The 22943-nt window shown below is 45.0% G+C and overlaps 1 protein-coding gene across 2 annotated transcripts in view; it reads left to right on the plus strand.

The window, feature by feature from the left end:
* The window catches only part of LOC139228082 (tyrosine-protein kinase transmembrane receptor ROR2-like), a 304606-nt gene that overhangs the window by 276438 nt on the left and 5225 nt on the right, over positions 1 to 22943 (plus strand). For both annotated transcript variants that reach the window (XM_070859350.1, XM_070859290.1), the window contains one exon: positions 711 to 1025. In XM_070859350.1, the coding sequence (XP_070715451.1) occupies positions 711 to 1025 (315 nt within the window). The remainder of the gene's footprint in view (positions 1 to 710; positions 1026 to 22943) is intronic.

A 22943-nucleotide genomic window follows, 5' to 3' on the forward strand; every position in this document is an offset into this window, starting at 1 on the left:
GTGAAATAGTCCTATATCTAAACCAAACAGTGATATTCAGGTTTCAAGACTTACAAATTATTCTTTTTTTGAAATTGAAACAATGAGAATTATATATGTAACATTTAGTTTTAACTATTCTATATATCAGGATCTAAACAAAATCAGTGGCTAAGATAAAGTAAAAGTGAACAAACTATTTAAAAATCAACAATTACTGTTCAAGATCATCAGTGTTTAAATAGTAAAATTTTCTGGCATTGATAAAACCGAACCATTAAGTGAACAAATAATGGAGTTCACATAATCTTGTGTTCTGTTTAAAAGCAACTATTTTTGTTTAACTAAGGATGTCATTGGGTGCAGCCCAGGCTAAACTGTAATTTTGTTCAGTCATCTAAAATTAAAACCCTATATGCACATTTAAACTTTATGCTTTATTTTAATCAGTAAAGAACCCAGGTTTTAAAAACTAAATTCCACATATGTTCTTCAATAATACTTTGATATTTCATTAAAATTGTAATCTCCAATCTGAAGATTAACATTATGTACATGAATTATTTTTAATTTAGACAGGTTGCAACTAGAATTTAGTTAATGTGATCCTTAATTAAACAAATGTGTATATATAAAACTGGGACACGTGATTTATTGTAATGAGGTGTTTGATAATTGTAGGTTTTATATAGCATTGCTTTATAAATTTAAATTTTGTGCTTTAATTTCAGCTGCATTTACTATGATTGGAACTTCCACCCACCTCTCGGATCAGTGCTCACAGTTTGCCATTCCATCTTTCTGTCACTTTGTATTTCCTCTCTGCGATGATAATTCCCGTAGTCCCAAACCACGTGAATTATGCCGGGATGAGTGCGAAGTTCTGGAAAATGATCTGTGCAGAACAGAATACATTATCGCAAGGTCAAACCCATTCATTCTTATGCAACTTCAGTTGCCAAACTGTGAGGATCTACCACTGCCTGAAAGCCCAGAGGCTGCAGACTGCATGAGAATTGGAATTTTTGTGGATAGGATAAACAGATGTAAGTATGAAAGAGATTCGGATTGTCTTGACTAATCCCATCAATCATTAATTTGTTCTGTTCTCTGAAAATAGTCCCTCAGACAATTAAACTGTTTAGAGCATTTGAGCACTCACACTGATGGACCTCATGAAAATCACAGGTTCAGCCCGCAGACTAAAAATGTCAGTAAACACTACTTTTTAGCCATACAAAGGAGCAAATGATCCTGCCACTCCCTTTTCGTGTACTGCTGAATCATAACTAGCCAATTACTTTGAGGTTGACTATATGTAGATCACATCAACAGTCTGAGGAGAGGAACATTATACCATATAATCAACAATGCATTGTTCTGCTGCTAAATCAGGAAGTATTTCTTCCTGTGTTCTTTTAAGGTCAAATATTTAACTGCTGTTAAATAATCACTAGGTGAGTTAAGTCAGAGTTCAATTACGAATCAGACTCCATGTCAAAAGACTGAGCTTTTTTGAGTGTGGTTGATTAAGTCATTCAGTTTATAGACGTTCTGGCTCCTTATCAAATAACTGCGGTTTTATTTTGAATATAATACAAAAATTTGAGTGCAAGCAACTGGATATAGTTGCTTTTTCATACAAATACTGGAATTACTTTAGAAACCTTCATTTTATTTCTTTTAAATCAAATTTATTAGGCTACGAATAGCTGAAGAATAGAGGCCCAAAATTCACCACTATTTAGCTCTATTTTTTTTGGAGCGAACTTAATTTTACAAGTTTCGCCAATGGTATAACACCGTCCTTAACAAATAAACAGCCGTTTTTTTTTAAGTACTCTTTTTCTGACGTCACTCGGGGTCAAACCCACCCATAATGCAATTTTTGCCCGTTTTTGTGAGTTTTGCCAATAAAGATTTTTATTAAGGACAGCGCTAAGGACCACTTTTTAAAACCTTACCGTACCAAATCGAAATCGGTGTTACAGGGGCTTAGGATTAACTTGTGTTGTATTTATTAAGTTCCTAGTGAATGTAGTGATGCAATATTATCTTTGAATTACTTAATTATAAAAGAAAGTTATTTTATTTTTAGGACTTAATATTTATTATGATGAAACACCCAGCAGGCCATTTGGCCAGGGTTAGGGGCAGCTGCCATTTGATTCAGTATCAAAACACTCCCAGGGCAGGTACAGCCTGGGTTAGTTCCCTCAAAGTAAAGCTCCTTCTACACAATTTTATAAAAGCAGCCCTCAGCCCACATTTCCTTCCTCCCATGCTTGGGAACGTGATAGAGGCAGCTCGTTCCCTCCCATTGTGCCTCACGTTATCCTGGAAACCTAAATGATTGGGCATGTGCAGAACGGGGGCCACACTTTTTCGGTCCAAAAAATTAGCTCCACCCTCAAAACCAGAGGTGTTTCTGCGCTGCACCAAAATGAAACATAATTTTGGCGAAACTTCGGACTTTTTGGGGGCATTATTTCGGACTAAAAAATGGATATTAATCTGAAAAAATGGCAATGTGGAATTTTGGGCCCTAGATGCTTTATTCTCAATTTTAAAAATATTGCGCAGCATTGTGTAAGTTTAGGGAATTTTTACCTGTATGGCCTGGAGGGAATTTTGACTTAATTCATATTATGATATTGCTATAAAGATTAGTTTCCGCTTACTTAAGAGTTAATTCCCAGAGCTGTTTAGAATGTTGATTAAGTTGGTTCCTGGAGTAGGGTGCCAGATAGGCCAGTCATTTATAGACTGTGCTTTTGCATTTTACTTCATGCCAGCTAAGCCAGAATCTTGTACTAGGTTTTTCTCGAATGTAATGTTTTGAAGTTTGTTGCTGTACTCCGGTAACAGATATGAGAGGGTCATTTAACATGAGTTTCAAATATATGCAGACTTCAAGATTAGTTCAGTTTGTATTTGAGTGAGTGTTCCTTTTTGAACTTGAAAGACTAATTATTCAAAATCCAAACTATCCCAGTAACCCTCTAGGGATATAAAATAAACAACTTTATTTGAATCTTGGCTGTTGGAAGGTTCTCTTATAGAAGCCAGTCAGCAATTGGAAAATCATGTAGCCAGGAAACTGTTTGAAAGCAACCAAGAGAGGGTTTGAGAGGAACCAATAGGTTGATATTCTTAAAAGATAAGAGCAATTTAAAGTATATTAAGTTTTGTAAAAGATTAATTAGCTCTGAGTTGCAAATAATTTTTTTAAATTATGTTTTATGCTTAAAGAATTAGACAAAATGCTATTGTAAATATGTAACTATTATAATCACTGTTGTATCAGTCACCTGTTTATTGTTTAATATATTTGCATCATACTTTAAACTTTAAATGAGGTCTGCTGTGAGATTTGACCACTTTCAAAGACTGAAGTGAAATTTTATGGTGGCACAAGATAGTCCAGTACTTAACAGGAATTATCAGAGAGTGCTGTTCATTTACCTGGGTGTGTTACTGAAACCTTACAAAGGTTTCAAGCCAAAGATAAATGCAGTCAAAGGTTTGGGAAGTTGCAATTCAACCATGAAAAGGAGCTAACATGGGGCTCAAATTTCCCCAGGAGTTGCCCTGTTTTTTTGGGAGTAAGTAGCTTTTTTTGGAGTAACTTAAAAATCGCAAATTTCCCCAATTAACTTGCTCTAGTGTAAGTCAGTAAGTTAGCTTTTTTTCTAGTTTGTTTTTTCTCTCCAAAAGGGGGTGTGACCAGCCACTTATGCCTCTTTTGGCCAGAGAGGCAAATTTGGCCAGTTGAAAGTTACTCCAAACTAACGTAGGCCAGTGTATGTGCCCACTTTTGCAGGCACAGAAAAACCTTACCTATATTTAAGAAATCAGCGCAGGTAGCCAGAGATAGGGGGTGGGGAAGGTGAGTTAGAGGATTCTAAAGCACTAAACAACATCACAACATCTTCAGCACAACAGCTGCACAACATCATCAAAAATAAATAAAAGATAAATCAGCTACTGAAAATAGTGCGGTCCTACCTTGCCGACTGCAGAACGCACCAGCTCGCCCTCCCACCAGGGGTAGGTGTGGCAGGCACGCATGACTATAGGGGTGAGGGATTTTAACTTTTTACAGTTGTTCCTAAATGTTGTGTGGTCCTAATGGAACATGATTCAGTTTTAATACAAAATATCTTTTATTGGATATTTTACAATGCATTGCAACAACAGCAAAGAAAGGCTGCACCCATCCCTCACCCACATCTCGGGGAAAGTGCACTTCCTCATAGGGTCGGTGATGGTGGGGGGTTGGGTCTCACCCGGTGGCTGGTGCATGGATTGAAGTGGGAGTGGCATTTGAGTATCCGGCCTTTGTGCCTTTATTTCAGCAGCTAGCTCCCTCATTTGCATGCCCTCGGAAATGCCTGCCCTCAGTTCCCATCTCAGTGCTGATATTTCTCCCGACAGTTTCGCTACCTCATCATGCACCCCACCGACGGTCGCCATGAGTGATCTTGTAAGGGCATTGGTCTCCTCACCCAATGACATAACCTGATTAACATCTGATGAAGGCTGCATCTCAGGAGAGACTGGTCGGCTTCTCCTAGTGGCACCCCTCCAATGCGAGGCACAGGCTGGGATGGTGGGGCACTGGGTGTTCCAACATGCATTTCACCACCGCCACTGGGACTCGCAACCTCGGACGGTGTGAAACCATGGAATGTCGCTGCGGAGCTCATGGAGGTTTCTGGCAGTGTGATGGACTATGGACTGATCCATATCATGATCAGCATTCTCCTGTGAACACATTTCCATGGACCCCTCCTCCCCCCACCCGCCTTGGTCTGGAGCGCACACATCTGGATCTTCTGGTGGATTTTCAGGATGTTCAGGATTGTCGTCTTCTGCAAAATACAACAGAACAGTCAAATGGTTAGCAGCACAGGAAGGGGCAGGATGGGTGGCATGAGTAGTCTCACGCATAGCAGCCCAGTCAGCAGATTGACTTGAAGGGTGACTATGCATTTTAATGACTCACCCTCACCCTCGCGTGTGGGACCAGCTTGTGCAGATCTGATTCTTTTTCTGCAGGTGTGACTCAGCAAGGCAGCAACCCTCTGTTCCAGGGATGATAGTTGGTTCAGATTTGGCAGCCCTCCTCCTGTTCTAAGTCTTCCCCCTTTTGTTGTGGGCCAATTTCTTCTGCAAAGATGAAAATATAATTTTTCACACATGGTGCGCTTCTGCTGTGTGGGACATATACAGATGGTCACATTTACAATTGCAATTCCATTTAAAGATGAAGATATTACTTACACTCACTACTTGAACAACATCCTGCCATTTCTTTTTGCACTGGCTTCCAGATCTTGTGGTATTCACCCCTGCGGAGTATTCTTCTGCAACTCGGTTCCATCGTCTTCTCATTTCTTTGTGTGGAACTTTTGTGGGACCACTCTTACTGATATCCAGCTCCAGCCATTTGACCTCAATGACAGTGACTAGTTTCTCCACTTCCTCATGGAGGAACTTCTTTGTTCTTGCTGCACGCTCTTGCATCATTGGTGCATTGGATTTACACTCATGTAATCTTGAAAAATCACAGTTTCCACCTTTCTTCCACCTATGCAGCACTCCTTTCCACACTCTCAGCCACCCAAAAATCACTATTCACACCTTACCTTTATATATGGTCCATTGCCAATGCTGCTGAGGCACTGAGGACGCTCTCCCTTTAATTGGCCGATTGCCAAGCTTCCTGCTCCATTACGCGCATGCTGAAATGTGTATTGCGCATGCGCGCACGCTGAAACGGACATGCATCCCCTACCGGCACTCGAGGAGATGCTGGGCCCAAACCCCGCCGCCCTTGCTGGCTGCGCTGAGCAAGCACGGCTGAAGCTCTGCCGCCCCCCCCCCCCGCAGGCTCTGCAGCGCCACGCCATGGGACCAGAACGATGAAGGAGCGGCCAAATTAAGAGGTACATTTTCAGCGCGTTTTTTGCCCCACAAAATCGGTGTGCCACGGCTAACTACGCAGCTCTAGGCCGCTGGGGAAATTTGGGCCCATAATGAGAACTGAAATAAGGTTGAAAAAGATCAAAGAACTGGCGGGGTAATATGATTGCCTGTCTGCTTTACGTTGATATAATTTATGACCATGAATATAGAATCAGAAATGTATTTGGAGAGAGACACAAATATTTCTTCTGAATCGAAAAGTGATTAAGTTTTCTCATTTATAACACTTGTTTACAAAATGACAAAAGGTATAAAAGTAATTCTTGCAAATTTTATGGTGTTGTGTGGTAAAAATGTCAGTGCAGAATTCATCCACTCCTGACCAATGTTCTAGAGAGAGAGAGAGAGAGAGAGAGAAAAATCTGAACTCGCGAGAGTGAGCCCTGTCTGTTCCAAGTGAGCTCTGTTCTTCTGGAGTTGGCAGTCAGAATGGCTTGAATTACACTTTGCAACAACACTGAAGCACTGATTACATAGGCAGGGCATTCTAATTACACATTCCAGAGAAACTGCTGGGTGTATCTTACCCTCCAAGGGGACTAATCAGTAATCAGGTCTTGTGATCAAGGGGACCCAATCAGAGCTTTAGGTGTTGCAAATTAACGCGTCCCACGCAATTTAACATTGTAAAATCTGGCAGAGAGCTGCACTACCGAGCAGCTTGGAGGCAACATTGCTCTTGACCCAATTCATAGATCTAATAGTGTGGTGAAAGTGGGACTTGGGTGCTGGACATTGTAGTAAATGTTACATAGAGCAAGATAACTCCATAGGTGGTGGTGTGGCTACAATAACTGAAGTATTTTTGAGCATCACAATTTTCCATTGTGGATAGACAAACCTCCTTACAGCAGTCTGTTATAATGAACAAGGTCACTGGCTACATTCCTGGTTGGCTGCAGGGCATGGCTTCATTTAACTAATGGATGTATATCTTTCTTATTAAAGCCATGTCATTGACCAGCAATCAGCATGCTAGCAAATGGTAAACAGTTTATGGCACAGCACTACCAATACTCCAGTTAGAGCAGCGCCACCCAAATTAGATGGCACATGTATGACTTTCAACACTTGTTTTCTTTTTATTTTATAGAAAGAATCCTTCTGATTCCATGTGTCTAATGACTTTATAACCAACCATCAGGTTGAAAATGACACTTGTAAGGCTAATTTGCAAATATATTTGTAAATTACAGTGTCCTTGTGATATTAAGGGGGTGAAATTCGATAGTGGTAACTTTTAATTTTTACAAAATTTAGCGCCCGGCAAGATGCCTTGCCAAATTGTGTGAAATTCAGCATTTTTTTCCCCGGGAGTGAAGGAGGACAGGAAATCAGCCACTAATGGCCTCAGCTGGGTGCTGCAGTGGCACTAGTCAGAGAGTTATCTAATTTCAGCTGACTTGCAATCAGCCTTCAATCCTTGACGCCAACTCGATCCAGCTCTTAAAGAGGAGGTCATTTCATAAGAACATAAGAGTAGGCCATACGACCCCTCGAGCCTGCTCCGCCATTTAATTATATCATCCATGATACGATCATGGACTCAGGTCCACTTCCCTGCCCGCTCCCCATACCCCCTTATTCCTTTATCGGTTAAGAAACTGTCTATCTCTGTCTTAAATGTATTCAGCTCCACAGCTCTCTGAGGCAGCAAATTCTACAGATTTACAGCCTTCTGAGAGAAGAAATTTCTCCTCATCTCGGCCCCAAGTTTCCACACGCGGCAAAACAGGCGCCCCTCCAAGCTGGGCGCCTGTTTTTCGCGCCGAAAACGGCGCCTGGAGAAAAACGCGCTATTCTCGAGTGCTTTGCAGCTCGATGTCTGCTTGGCGCGGCGCCCAGGGGGCGGAGCCTACCACTCGCACCGATTTTGTAATTAGGAGGGGGTGGGTACAATTTAAATGAGTTTTTTTCATGCCGGCAGCCCTGCGCGTGCGCGTTGGAGCGTTCGCGCACGCGCAGTCTGAAGGAAACATTGGCACTTGGCCATTTTAAAAAGTGCTGCAGAAAAAGTGGAAATTTGTTTATTGAACCCTTGCAAAGGCTTGTATTTTAATTTTCTTGATATTTCTGTGTGTGAGGGTGAGGGGGTGCATTCTGTAATTAAAGATAGACTGTGATAAATGGGACACATGCACTTGTTTGAGACTATTCAAATTCTTTGTAGCTGTTCAATTTTTAACATCTTTTAATAAAACCACATTGCCCTTCCATGATCAGCACCGAGGCTTCTTGCAGCTTTCTCCCCCTGCCGTCCGTCGGGCCTGACGGCAAACGGCTGCCTCAAGTAATGAGGCTTCCTGCAGCCTTCTCTCTGCCTCCCCCTGCCGTCGGTCGGTCCCGACGGCAAACCGCTGCCTGAAAGGCCTGCCTGAAGCACTTTCACACAGGTAGGAACATGGTTTATTTAATCTTTTCTTTGCTTATAAATTTTTATTCAGGTTGGATTTATTTGTATAATATTTGTATAAGTATAACTAAAGATTTATTGTAGAATGTAATGACTTCCCTTCGCCCCCCCCCCCACCTCGTTCCGGACGCCTAATTTGTAACCTGCACCTGATTTTTTAATGTGTAGACAAGGTTTTTTCAAGCCTACAAAAATCTTCACTTGCTCCATTCTAAGTTAGTTTGGAGTACGTTTTCACTGTGGAAACTTTCAAATCAGGCGTCAGTGGCCGGACACGTCCCCTTTTGAAAAAATAATTCTGTTCAAGTGAAACTGTTCTACCTGACTAGAACTGCAGAAAACTTAAATGTGGAGAATTCCGATTTCTAAGATACTCCGTTCTCCACCAGTTGCTCCTAAAAATCAGGAGCAAATCATGTGGAAACTTGGGGTCCTCAGTTTTAAATGAGCGGCCCCTTATTCTAATATTATGCCACCTAGTTTTAGCAAAGTGTGTTAAAAAGACAAGCCAGAAGGCATCGTGCCTCAATGCAAGGAGTATTCGTAATAAAGTAGACGAATTAACTGCGCAGGCAGCAATTAACGAATATGATATAATTGGCATCACTGAGACATGGCTCCAGGGTGACCAAGGCTGGGAACTCAACATCCAGCGGCATTCAACATTCAGGAAGGATAGACAGAAAGGAAAAGGAGGTGAGGTAGATTTTCTGGTTAAAGAGGCAATTAACACAATAGTAAGGAAGGACATTAGCTTGGATGATGTGGAATCTGTATGGGTGGAGCTGCGGAATACCAAAGGGCAGAAAACGCAAGTGGAAGTTATGTACAGACCACCAAACAGTAGTAGTGAGGTTGGGGACAGCATCAAACGAGAAATTAGGGATGCGTGCAATAAAGGTACAGCAGTTATCATGGTCAACTTTAATCTACATATAGATTGGGCTAACCAAACTGTTAACAATACGGTGGAGCAGGATTTGCTGGAGTGTATTAGAGATGGTTTTCTAGACCAATCTGTCGAGGAACCAACTAGAGGCCTGGCCATCCTAGACTGGATGATGTGTAATGAGAAAGGACTATTTAGCAATCTTGTTGTGTGAGGCCACTTTGGGAAGAGCGACCATAATATGGTAGAATTCTTTATTAAGATGGAGAGTGACACAGTTAATTCAGAAACTAGGGTCCTGAACTTAAGGAAAGGTAACTCCGATGGTATGAGACGTGAATTGTCCAGAATAGACAGGCGAATGATACTTGAACGCTTGATGGTGGATAGGCAATGGCAAACATTTAAAGATCACATGGATGAACTTCAACAATTGTACATCCCTGTCTGGAGTGAAAATAAAATGGGGAAGTTGGCACAACCATGGCAAACAAGGGAAATTAAGGATAGTGCTAAATCCAAGGAAAAGGCATATAAATTGGCCAGAAAAGGCAGCAAACCTGAGGACTGGGAGAAATTTAGAATTCAGCAGAGGAGGACAAAGAGTTTAATTAGGAGGGGGAAAATAGAGTATGAGTGGAAGCTAGCTGGGAACATAAAAACTGACTGCAAAAGCTTCTATAGATATGTGAAGAGAAAAAGATTAGTGAAGACAAACATAGGTCCCTTGCAGTCAGATTCAGGTGAACTTATAATGGGGAACAAAGAAATGGCAGACCAGTTGAATAAATATTTTGGTTCTGTCTTCATGAAGGAAGACACAATTAATCTTCCGGAAATACTAGGGGACTGGGAGTCTAGAGAGAAGGAGGAACTGAAGGAAATCCTTATTAGGCGGGAAATTGTGTTAGGGAAATTGATGGGATTGAAGGCCGATAAATCCCCGGGGCTTGATACTCTGCATCCCAGAGTACTTAAGGAAGGGGTGCTCGAAATAGTGGATGCAATGGTGATTTTCCAACAGTCTATTGACTCTGGATCAGTTCCTATGGACTGAGGGTAGCTAATGTAACACCACTTTTTTTAAAAAAGGAGGGAGAGAGAAAACGGGTAATTATAGACCGGTTAGCCTGACATCAGTAGTGGGGAAAATGTTGGAATCAATTATTAAAGATGAAATAGCAACGCATTTGGAAAAGAGTGACAGGATCAGTCCAAGTCAGCATGAATTTATGAAAGGGAAATCAAGCTTGACTAATCTTCTGGAATTTTTTGAGGATGTAACTAGTAGAGTGGACAAGGGGGAACCAGTGGATGTGGTGTATTCGGACTTTCAAAACGCTTTTGACAAGGTCCCACACAAGAGATTGTTGTGCAAAATTAAATCACATGGCATTGGGGGTAATGTACTGACAGACAGGAAGCAGAGAGTCGGGATAAACGGGTCCTTTTCGGAATGGCAGGCAGTGACTAGTGGGGTGCCACAGGGCTCAGTGTGGACCCCAGCTACTTACAATATACATCAATGATTTAGATGAAGGAATTGAGTGTAATATCTCCAAGATTGCAGATGACACTAAACTGGGTGGCGGTGTGAGCTGTGAGGAGGATGCTAAGAGGCTGCAGGGTGACTTGGACAGGTTAGGTGAGTGGGCAAATGCATGGCAGATGCAGTATAATGTGGATAAATGTGAGGTTATCCACTTTGGTGACAAAAACACGAAGGCAGAATATTATCTGAATGGTGGCAGATTAGGAAAAGTGGAGGTGCAACATGACCTGGGGATAATGGTACATCAGTCATTGAAAGTTGGCATGCAGGTACAGCAGGCGGTGAAGAAAGCAAATGGAATGTTGGCCTTCATCGCTAGAGGATTTAGTATCGGAGCAGGCAGGTCTTACTGCAGTTGTACAGGGCCTTGGTGAAGCCTCACCTGTAATATTGTGTTCACTTTTGTTCTCCTAATCTGAAGAAGGACGTTCTTGCTATTGAGGGAGTGCAGCAAAGGTTCACCAGACTGATTCCCGGGATGGCAGGACTGACAAAAGAGGAGAGACTGCATCGACTGGGCCTGTATTCACTGGAGTTTATAAGGATGAGAGGGGATCTCATAGAACCATGTAAAATTCTGACGGGACTGGACAGGTTAGATGCAGGAAGAATGTTCCTGATGTTGGGGAAGTCCAGAACCAGGGGATACAGTCTAAGGATCGGGGGTAAGCCATTTAGGACTGAGATGAGGAGAAACTTCTTCACTCAGAGTTGTTAACCTGTGGAATTATCTACCGCAGAGAGCTGTTGATGCCAGCTCATTGGAGTTAGATATGGCCCTTACGGCTCAAGGGATCAAGGGGTATGGTGAGAAAGCAGGAAAGGGGTACTGAGGTGAATGATCAGCCATGATTTTATTGAATGGTGGTGCAGGCTTGAAGGGCGGAATTGGCCTACTCCTGCACCTATTTTCTATGTTTCTATGTCTCCCCTATCAATGGAAACATCCTCTCTGCATCCACCCTGTCAAGCTCCCTCATAATCTTATACGTTTCGATAAGATCACCTCTCATTCTTCTCAATTCCAATGAGTAGAGGCCCAACCTACTCAACCTCTCCTAATAAGTCTATTCCCTCATGTCTGGAATCAACCTAGTGAACCTTGACTGACTGCGTCCAAAGCAAGTATATCCTTTCGTAAATATGGAAACCAAAACTGCACGCATTATTCCAGGTGTGGCCTCACCAAAATCCTGGATAACTGCAGCAAGACTTCCCTGCTTTTATACTCCATCGCCTTTGCAATAAAGACCAAGATTGCAGCACTTTTCAATCTTTTACCATTTAAATAATAATTTGCTCTTTGAATTTTACTCCATCTGCCAAATTTTTGCCAACTCACTTAGCCTGCTGCTGCTCATTTTCAGCATTGCTGCACTTGAGTCAGTCATCTGTGCATCTCAGCATCTCCGAGACCTTTTGTGAAATGGCTGCAGCGAATCCCAATTCAAGGGAGAGGGCCACATGTTTTCATGTTGTGGCGCTGGAGACATTGATGGGAGAGTGGAGAGAAGGAGGAAGTCACTGTTCCCTCCATCTCGGAGGCCATCTCCACAGGTTTTCAGAGCCTTATGGCGTCAGGTAGCCCAGGAGGTGTCGGCCAGCACAGTGATGGATAGAACCGTCACCTCGTGCAGAAAGAAATTCAATGACCTCAGTCGGGTGGTGAGGTTGAGTACATGCTTCCAGATCTCCTACACACCAGCCTCTGAACCTCTGTCTGCGCATGCTGTGCAAAGCAGCACTTCCCTACCACTCAACCACCAAGCACCTGCAGCGACTCACACTCACATCCTCATCTCTCACTTCCTCTTTCACAGCTATTCAACCATAGAAGGCATATCTTCCACATACATAGCTGGACACTTACACAAGTTCCTTTCTTTTGCAGGTCAAGATGACACATAGAAACATAGAAAATAGGTGCAGGAGTCGGCCATTCGGCCCTTCGAGCCTGCACCACCATTCAATAAGATCATGGCTGATCATTCCTTCAGTACCCCTTTCCTGCTTTCTCTCCATACCCCTTGATCCCATTAGCCGTAAGGGCCATATCTAACTCCCTCTTGAATATATCCAATGATCTGGCATCAACAACTATCTGCGGCAGTGAATTCCACAGGTTAACACTCTCTGAGTGAAGAAGTTTCTCCTGATCTCAGTCCTAAATGGCCTGCCCCTTATCCTAAGACTGTGTCCCCTGGTTCTGGACTTCTCCAACATCAGGAGCATCCTACCCGCATCTAACCTGTCCAGTCCCGTCAGAATCTTACGTTTCTATGAGATCCCCTCATCCTTCTAAACTCCAGTGTATAAAGGCCCAGTTGATCCAGTCTCTCTTCATATGTCAGTCCAGCCATCCCTGGAATCAGTCTGGTGAACCTTCGCTGCACTCCCTCAATAGCAAGAACGTCCTTCCTCAGATTAGGAAACCAAAACTGAACACAATATTCCAGGTGGGGCCTCACCAAGGCCCTGTACAACTGCAGCAAGACTTCCCTGCTCCTATATTCAAATCCCCTTGCTATGAAGGCCAACATACCATTTGCCTTCTTCACCGCCTTCTTCACCGCATGCCAACTTTCAATGACTGATGAACCATGACACCCAGCTCTCGCTGCACCTCCAGTTTTCCTAATCTGCCGCCATTCAGATAATATTCTGCCCTCGTGTTTTTGCCCCCAAAGTGGATAACCTCACATTTATCCACATTATACTGCATCTGCCCTGTATTTGCCCACTCGCCTAACCTGTCCAAGTCACCCTGCAGCCTCTTAGCGTCCTCCTCACAGCTCACACCGCCACCCAGTTTAGTGTCATCTGTAAACTTGGAGATATTGCACTCAATTCTATCATCTAAATCATTAATATATATTATAAAGAGCTGGGGTCCCAGCACTGAGCCCTGCGGCACTCCACTAGTCACTGCCTGCCATTCTGAAAAGGACTCGTTAATCCCGACTCTCTGCTTCCTGTCTGCCAACCAGTTCTATATCCACGTCAGAACATTACCCCCAATAACATGTGCTTTGATTTTGCACACCAATCTCCTGTGTGGGACCTTGTCAAAAGCCTTTTGAAAGTCCAAATATACCACATCCACTGGTTCTCCCTTGTCCACTCTACTAGTTACATCCTCAAAAAATTCCAGAAGATTTGTCAAGCATGAATTCCCTTTCATAAATCCATGCTGACTTGGACCTATCCTGTCAGTGCTCTCCAAATGCGCTGCTATTTCATCTTTAATGATTGATTCCAACATTTTCCCCACCACCGATGTCAGGCTAATCTCTCTTTTAAAAAGTGGTGTTACATTAACAACCCTCCAGTCCATAGGAACTGATCCACAGTCGATAGACTGTTGGAAAATTATCACCAATGCATCCATTATTTCTAGGGTCACTTCCTTAAGTACTCTGGGATGTAGACTATCAGGCCCTGGGGATTTATCAGCCTACAATCCCATCAATTTCCCTAACAATTTCCCACCTAATAAGGATATCCTTCAGTTCCTTCTTCTCACTAGACCCTCGGTCCCCTCGTACATCCGGAAGGTTATTTGTGTCTTCCTTTGTGAAGATAGAACCAAAGTACGTGTTCAATTGGTCTGCCATTTCTTTGTTCCCCATTATAAATTCACCCGAATCTGACTGCAAGGGAACTACGTTTGTCTTCACCAATCTTTTTCTCTTCATATATCTATAGAAGCTTTTGCAGTCAGTTTTTATGTTTCTGGCAAGCTTCCTCTCGTACTCTATTTTCCCCCTCTTAATTAAACCCTTTGTCCTCCTCTGCTGAATTCTAAAATTCTCCCAGTCCTCCGGTTTGCTGCTTTTTCTAGCTAATTTGTATGCCTCTTCTTTGGAATTAATACTATCCTTAATTTCCTTTGTTAGCCACGGTTGAGCCACCTTCCCCATTTTATTTTTACTCCAGACAGGGATGTACAATTGCTGAAGTTCTTCCATAAGATCTTTCAAGGTTTGCCATTGCCTATCCACCATCAACCCTTTAAGTATCATTTGCCAGATAATCTAGCCAATTCGCGCCTCATACCATCAAAATTATCTTTCCTTAAGTTCAGGACCCTAGTTTCTGAATTAACTTTGTCACTCTCCATCTTAATAAGGAATTCTACCATATTATGGTCAGTCTTCCCCAAGGGGCCTCACACAACAAGATTGCTAATTAGTCCTTTCTCATTACATATCACCCAGTCTAGGATGGCCAGCTCTCTGGTTGGTTCCTCGACATATTGGTCTAGAAAACCATCCCTAATACACTCCAGGAAATCCTCCTCCACTGCATTGCTACCAGTTAGGTGAGCCCAAATAATACGTAGATTAAAGTCGCCCATGATTACCGCTGTCCCTTTATTGCACAAATCCATTATTTCTTGTTTGATGTTGTCCCCAACCTCACGACTACTATTTGGTGGCCTGTACACAACTCCCACTAGCGTTTTCTGCCCTTTGGTATTCCATAGCTCCACCCATACAGATTCCACATCATCCAAGCTAATGTCCTTCCTTACAATTGCATTAATTTCCTCTTTAACCAGCAATGCCACCCCGCCTCCTTTTCCTTTCTGTCTGTCCTTCCTAAATGCTGAATACCCTCGTATGTTGAGTTCCCAGCCTTGGTCACCCTGGAGCCATGTCTACGTGATGCCAATCATATCATATCCGTTAACTGCTATTTGCGCAGTTAATTCATCCACCTTATTCCGAATACTCCTCGCATTGAGGCACAGAGCCTTCAGGCTTGTCTTTTTAATACACTTTGACCCTTTAGAATTTTGCTGTAAAGTGACCCTTTTTGTTTTTTGCCTTGAGATTCTCTGCTCTCCACTTTTACTATTCTCCTTTCTAGCTTTTGCTTCTGTCTCCATTTTATTTCCCTCTGTCTCCCTGCATAGGTTCCCATCCCCCTGCCATGTTAGTTTCACTCCTCCTGAACAGCACTAGCAAACACTCCCCCTAGGGCATTGGTTCCGGTCCTGCCTAGGTGCAGACCATCTGGTTTGTACTGGTCCCACCTCCCCCAGAACCAGTTCCAATGCCCCAGGAATTTGAATCCCTTCCTTCTGCACCACTGCTCAAGCCATGCATTCATCTGAGCTATCCTGCGATTGCTACTCTGACTAGCACTTGGCACTAGTAGCAATCCTGAGATTACATAACAGATGGGAGCAGCTGCGGACTGGAGGAGGAGAATCTGAACTGCGACTGCTGAGTGACCTTGAAGAGTGAGTGTATGGCTCATTGACCCACAGGCGGTGGGCACCATGGTCGTCGGAGACGTCGACCCTGCTGGGGGCAACAACGGTATTTTTATCCCCTCTCCTTTCTCTTATCACTTGTCCCCCCCACAGTGGAAGGCTTTATTACTTTACAATCCCCTCTCCTTTTCTCATACCACTTCCCCATACCCCCACACACCAGAAGGCTTTATCACTTTCCAGCTCCTGATACTGTCTGCATTCCTTGCTCCATTTCTGCCCCACTGCCTTCACCTTAATGTGTCTTGTGCCATTTATGCTTTCAGATAACCAGCCAGCACCTGTGGAGCCTGCACCTGAGCCCCCCACCCAACAGAGTCTGAAGGAAGAGGAAGAGAGTGAAAAGCAGGAGGAGGAGGAGTCAAGCACTGTGTCATTGCTTCTCTCACCCACAGGCTCCTGCTCAGATACTGGCAATACACGTTCGTTAGAGGTTAGGTTAGTAGAGGGGTCTGCACTGGAGATGCACCAGGGCCTAGCGAGCTGCAGCTAGGCCAGGGGGAAAGGGAACCTTGGGAACCATCTCCCCAGAGGGCGAGTTCGCGCACGGGTTCTGTTCCACAGGACTTCGATGAGGACTTCGATGGGGAGGCATTCACACAAAGGGTGATGACCATGCACTCTGACATCATAGGTCCAATGGCAAGGGTGCCTGAGAACCTCTTGGCAGTGTTATGGAGTGTGAAGGAGTCTGCCTCCAGCATTGCTCAGAACTCTGCACATACCATGGAGCCCATCATTGCTCGTCTGCAGAGGATGGCTGACTCCAGGAGAGACCGTGCGGATCCAGACCTCATACCGTGTATCATGGGCAATGTGGCAGCTTCCATTGCAGCACAGGTGGAAGCAACACAACGTCTTGGTGCTGTGATGCAGAGCATGGTTGGTGCCATCGAGTCTCAGACTGCTGTCATGCAGTCTGAGCTGGATCCCACACATGCTCTGACTGCTGCCATCGCCGCTGGGTCCACCGCAGTCCACTGGGGATCTCAGTGTCGCAGCAGCTCACTAAACTGTGCTCCAGCAGATTGGTGGGGATGCTGAGGTGTTTCCCCAGGGCAATGGCATTGGGTCAGTGGAGCAGGAACCTGCTGTTCTCTCTCAGGATGACAGCGTTCCTGATCCCACCACTGCCACTCCGCCATTGGTCTTGTCGTTGCCTGTCACCCAGCCAGTCCAGACTGCCGTCGCCCAGCTTAAGGTGTTACAGTCTACAGCCGGCCCTTCCAGGACCAGACCTACTTGAGGGTATTCTGCAAGGCCATCTGTAGTCTCTGGTCCTATTACACAGCAGCCTTCCACCAGCCATGCTGCAGCCATAAGAGACACTAGAATAGTTAAAGCAAAGAGGGGATATAAGGAAATGCATGAGGGTGTTTACTAAATACATTATGAAACCATTTATTGTTATATAAACTTTGATTGAAATGTTTAATCTTTGTTGTTGTGTTTCATTTCAGTTTTGGGGTAGTGTTTTGGAAGGGGAAATTGAGGTGGTGATGGGGACGTCAAGGGGAACCGGGAAGTGGAATGGAATGGAATTCTGATGAGAAGGTCGTGGACTGTCCTTGCATAATCACGATTGACTGGCTACCTACTCCATTGCTGGTGCTGCGGCTCCTGCTCCTCGTCCTCCTAATCTTTCTCATCTTTCTCCTCCTGCTCCTCGTCCTCCTCCTCAGGTGGTGTGGCTATACCTGGTGGCAATTTGCTGTGCCCTCATGGTGGCCAGGTTTGCAGCATACAGCAGACGACGGCGAATAGGGGCACCCACACAGGCGAGTACTGAAGGACTCTTCCCGAGTGGTCAAGGCAGCGGAACCCTTGCTTGAGCACTCCAATAGTCTGCTCAATTATATTCCTGGTGGCGGCATGGCTCTCATTGTATGACTGCTGAGCAGAAGTGTGGTGTTTGCGAAGGGGAGTCATGAGCCAGGTGGAGAGCAGATAGCCCTTGTCTCTGAGCAGCCAGCCGCGAGCTTGAAGTACAAATCAAATTGACAAAGGTAGCCTTGGTGGGTTCATCCTCGTGGTTGACGGTGAGGTTGATCGTGTTAGTGGGTCGCTGGGGGCCAGGTCCTTTCATAGTGGTTCCTGGTTATCTGTAGTTCGCAGTTTGGTCTTGTCCAAATGCTTTACTCATTAGCCCGGTACATGGTTTCACAATCAAACACTCCATTTTCATCACATACACTCCATTCCCCCACCTTGGCTAATGCAGTGCTAACAGCCCAACTGGGACCCTGAACATGGTCTACATCACTTATTCTGATATTGCGTGGAGGGGGCGTGCAATTATGGTGCATTCTCTGCTGATGGCATACGGAAGTCTTGGTTCTGAGTGATTTTGTCTGGTGACTGCATAGCACCCAGAATAGCCGGGTCTGTAGAGAGTCTACCGTGACACTCGTGGTGCTAGGGTAAGTGATTTGGGCTGCCTGCTCCGGGCTATTGTCGCTGATCCTGAGGTCTAGCAATAACAGGATGGCCGCAATGGCCTTGAGACTTTCGGTAATGGCAGGAGGCCTAGTGTCCCCATGATCCCTGGGCCATAGTATGGGGGCCCCGGACCACCGACTGTGTGTGGCCGCCCTGCCTTGCTGCAACGTGGGGATGGGCCTTTTGCCTCTGCAACGGATAGATTGCCACCTCCTGTCTAGCAGTTCACCTTTGGCAGGTGTTAACATGGGATCCTGGCTGGTCCAGGTCCTAAGTTGGGGGGCTGTTACGGTTGACTCCTCGCTTTCAAGCACTTCCATGACTGCAAGTGGATCTGCAGGCTGTGCCTTTTCCACCCTGGTGGTGGGCAACAGTAGCCAACTGAGGGCATTAGTGCCGTTCTCAGTGCCTGGCCCATGGCAAATCATATTGCAGTGCACAGACCTTCTCAAAACAACGCATCGATAATGGTGCCTCTACTCTCCCAAGTTTGTGGGATGAGCAGCTTGTCTGACTCGAGCACATACTGGGACACTCTTTGGTGCATCTCTTTAGTCCCGTGAATGCAGGCTGCTGCTTTGTTTAACTTACTAGATACATGTTCAATCGTTTGGGGCTCGGCCGCTAATTTTGCTTGCTGCACAACACTCCCGACCCCGTGTGGTAACATCTCACTTGCTACGAATACTTTGTTAGATACATATACAACTGGTTGGGGTTCGCGCGCTCCTTTGGCTTGTTGTAAGGTACCCCCAACCCCATATAATGGTACATAATTGGCCACGAAGGACCGCTCACAAGGGTTACATAGTGCACACAATTTATTGGAGCGTAGTGGCTTCCTGGCCTTCTCAGCGGCCGCCCCTTTACCTTTGCCCCAAACCCAGTCGTCTTCCTTGCTGGGGCGACACATTCCTCCGTTCTGTTGCGGCGACCTCCCATGGTCTGGATGCCCTCTCGTCCCGTGGTCTGGATGCCCCCTCGTCCCGTGGTCTGGATGCCCCCTCGTCCCGTGGTCTGGACGCCCTCTCGTAAATGTCCGTGATGCCGACTGCCGCAATCTTCCTCCTCAGGGATTTTGCCTCTGGCGTTGGGAAGACTCATTCGGATCATTTCGGCCAGAGTCCCACTCTGCATGGTCGACCTGGAGCCTCTTCCATAGTCATGAAGAGATCATTGGCATCGGGTGGTGGGTACCGCGCCTGTACCGCTGCTCGGTTGATATGCACCTCCTCGTGGTCGTGATGAGCGGCCTGTGCCTCGGGGATCTGCAATTGGATCTGCACTTCGAAGGTGTGGGTTTGCTCAGCCTTAGAAAAGGGGAGACCTCGTTCGCCGGAGAAGGTACACAGAGGTCTTCCCAGTTCCATCGAATCTTCCCCGTGCAACTCCTGCCAAGCAGCATTGACCCATCACCTGAAATAATCCACAGTGGTAAATTATGTACTGCTCCCTCATGGAATACTCTTATGTCCACACTACCAATAACTGGTATCAGTCCCTTGGTGTAGGTGTGCAGCTTTGCCTGAATCGGGATAAGCTTGGGTCACTGTGCTTCGTCGCTCCACAGGCTCTCGAATATCTTCTGACTCATAACTGATTGACTCGCCCCCGTGTCTAGTTCCATGGAGACTGGAGTGCCGTTATTAAGTTCAACTGTTAACATTATCGGAAGGCTTTTGATGGTGAAGGTGTGTATCCCATATACTCCCTCTTCATCCTCAGGTTCAGTTGCCTCTCCTGCTCATTCATCAAGATCCTCGCTGGATCGGTCGTCCTCTCCTGACTCTGCTACATGGTGAGTCGGAGAACGTTTGCACATTTGCTGGGGGTGCCCCATTGTTCCATAGCCCTTGCACACAAGACTCGAATCGACATTGAGCTCTATGGCTGCCCCCGCAGCGCCAACATGGTGCTAATGGATATGCATTCATGCCCCACGACGGACTCTGAGTCACTCTAGGCCTAGGTCTGGCCTTTGCAACCATGTGGGCCCTGCCCTGTGCCGTTCTGCCTATTGAAATCATTATTTTGTGCACGGTACTTGCCGGTGAGCTTCAATTCTGTGAAGCTATCTGTTTTGTGTTATCGCTCGTGGATATGAAGGCTTGGGCTATCTCAGATCTAGGGATTCAGCAGACAGCAGTTTGTGAAGGATGACCTCGTAGCCAATTCCAAGCATGAAAATGTCCCACAACATTTCCCCCAAAGATCCTGCAAAGTTGCACTGCCCCGCAAGGCGTCTTAGGTCAGTGATAAAACTCGCCACGTTCTGGCCCTCGGAGCGACGGTGCATGTAAAAGCGGTACCTGGCCATCGGGATGCTCCCCTTTGGCTTGAGGTGTTCCTTAGCCAGCATACACAGCTCTGAGTAAGTTTTGTCTGTTAGTTTCACCGATGCCAGCAAACTTTTAACGAGGCCATATACTGATGACCCACATATGGTGAGGAGAATCTTCCTCAGCTTGATCTCTGTTGCAGCCGTGTCCAATTCGTTGGCCACAAAGTACTGGTCGAGAAGCTCAACAAAGACTTCCCAATCATCACCTTCAACAAATCTCTCAAGAATACCAACGCAGCCATTACCGCATGAAAGTTCGTGATCTGTTACTCATCGCCAATTTGTTATGTTCAGAATAAATCCACAGGACTATATCGCAAGCTCAAACTGTTGTGACCTTGGTCTCTTTATTCAGACTCCAGAGTGGGGAAGCAGCATCGTGAATCACCTTTTATATCTGCTTGCCCCAGGGTGCACAGGTGACCCTTAGGTCTCTCACAGGTGTGCCCCTAGTAGCAAGTCTTACATTTTGGTAAGGTTTACATGCATTCATAACAGTATCGGTCTTCACGATAGAAGACACTAAAAGCATCCCAATAATAATCAAGGGGCTATTGGGAGGGGGAACGTAAAGCAATCACTATCACTAAAGAAAAAGTACTAGGCAAACGAATGGTACTAAAGCTGGACAAGTCCCCTGAACCTGATGGCCTGCACCTTAGGGTCTTAAAAGAAGTGGCTGCAGAGATAGTGGATGCATTGGTTGTAATCTACCAAAATTCTCTGGATTCTGGAGAGGTCCCAGTGGATTGGAAAACCACAAATGTAACGACCCTATTTAAGGAAGGAGGAGACAGAAAGCAGGAAACTATAGACCAGTTAGCCTAACATCTGTCATTGGGAAAATGCTGGAGTCCATTATCAAGGAAGTAGTAGCAGGACATTTAGAAAATCATAATACAGTCAAGCAGAGTTAGCATGGTTTTATGAAAGGGAAATCATGTTTGACAAATTTGCTAGAGTTCTTTGAGGATGTAACGAGCAGGGTGGATAAAGGGGAACCAGTAGATGTTGTGTATTTGGATTTTGAGACAGCAATCGATAAGGTGCCATATAAGAAATAGCGCCATATGGCCCCTCGAGCCTGCTCTGCCATTCAACATGATCATGGTTGATCCGATCATGGACTCACGTCCACTTCCCTGCCCGCTCCCCATAACTCCTTATTTAAGAAACTGTCTATTTCGGTCTTAAATTTATTCAATGTCCCAGCTTCCACAGCTCTCTGAGGCAATGAATACCACAGATTTACAAACCTTTGAGAAGAAATTTCTCCTCATTTTAGTTTTAAATGGCCCCCCTTATTCTAAGATCATGCCCTCTAGTTCTAGTCTCCCCTATCAGTGGAAACATCCTCTCTGCATCCACCTTGTCAAGCCCCCTCATAATCATATATATTTCGATAAGATCACCTCTCATTCTTCTGAATTCCAATGAGTAGAGGCCCAACCTACTCAACCTTTCCTCATAAGTCAACTCCCTCGTCCCGGAATCAACCTAGTGAACCTTCTCTGAACTGCCTCTAAAGCAAGTAAATATGGAAACCAAAACTGCACGCAGTATTCCAGGTGTGGCCTCACCACCAATACCCTATATAGTTGTAGCAAGTCTTCCCTGCTTTTATACTCCATCCCCTTTGCAATAAAGGCCAAGATTCCATTGGCCTTCCTGATCACTTGCTGTACCTGCATATTAACCTTTTGTGTTTCATGCACAAGTACCCCCAGGTCCCGCCGTACTGCAGCACTTTGCAATCTTTCCCCATTTAAATAATGGGCCAACAATTCTGGCCTCCCTGGGTCCGTACGGAGTTCCTATGGACCCGGGAAAGCAGCGGAATTTCCGATCTGTCAAGTTTCTGGCTTGACAGATGATCACATCTCGGGAGTGAGGACATTTGTAAGTGGAAATTTCCGATATTTACGTTTATAAATGTCCTCAAAAATCTTGCGCCTGAAAAAGCAGGCGCATAGCCTACTTTTACAGGCGCAAGTGTTTTTCTTAAAAAAGCACTAAAACATGATAAAATATGTTTTAATAACTATTTTTATTAAAAAC

Source organism: Pristiophorus japonicus, chromosome 1, assembly GCF_044704955.1.
Source record: "Pristiophorus japonicus isolate sPriJap1 chromosome 1, sPriJap1.hap1, whole genome shotgun sequence".
In the NCBI taxonomy this organism is placed as follows: Eukaryota; Metazoa; Chordata; class Chondrichthyes; family Pristiophoridae; genus Pristiophorus; species Pristiophorus japonicus.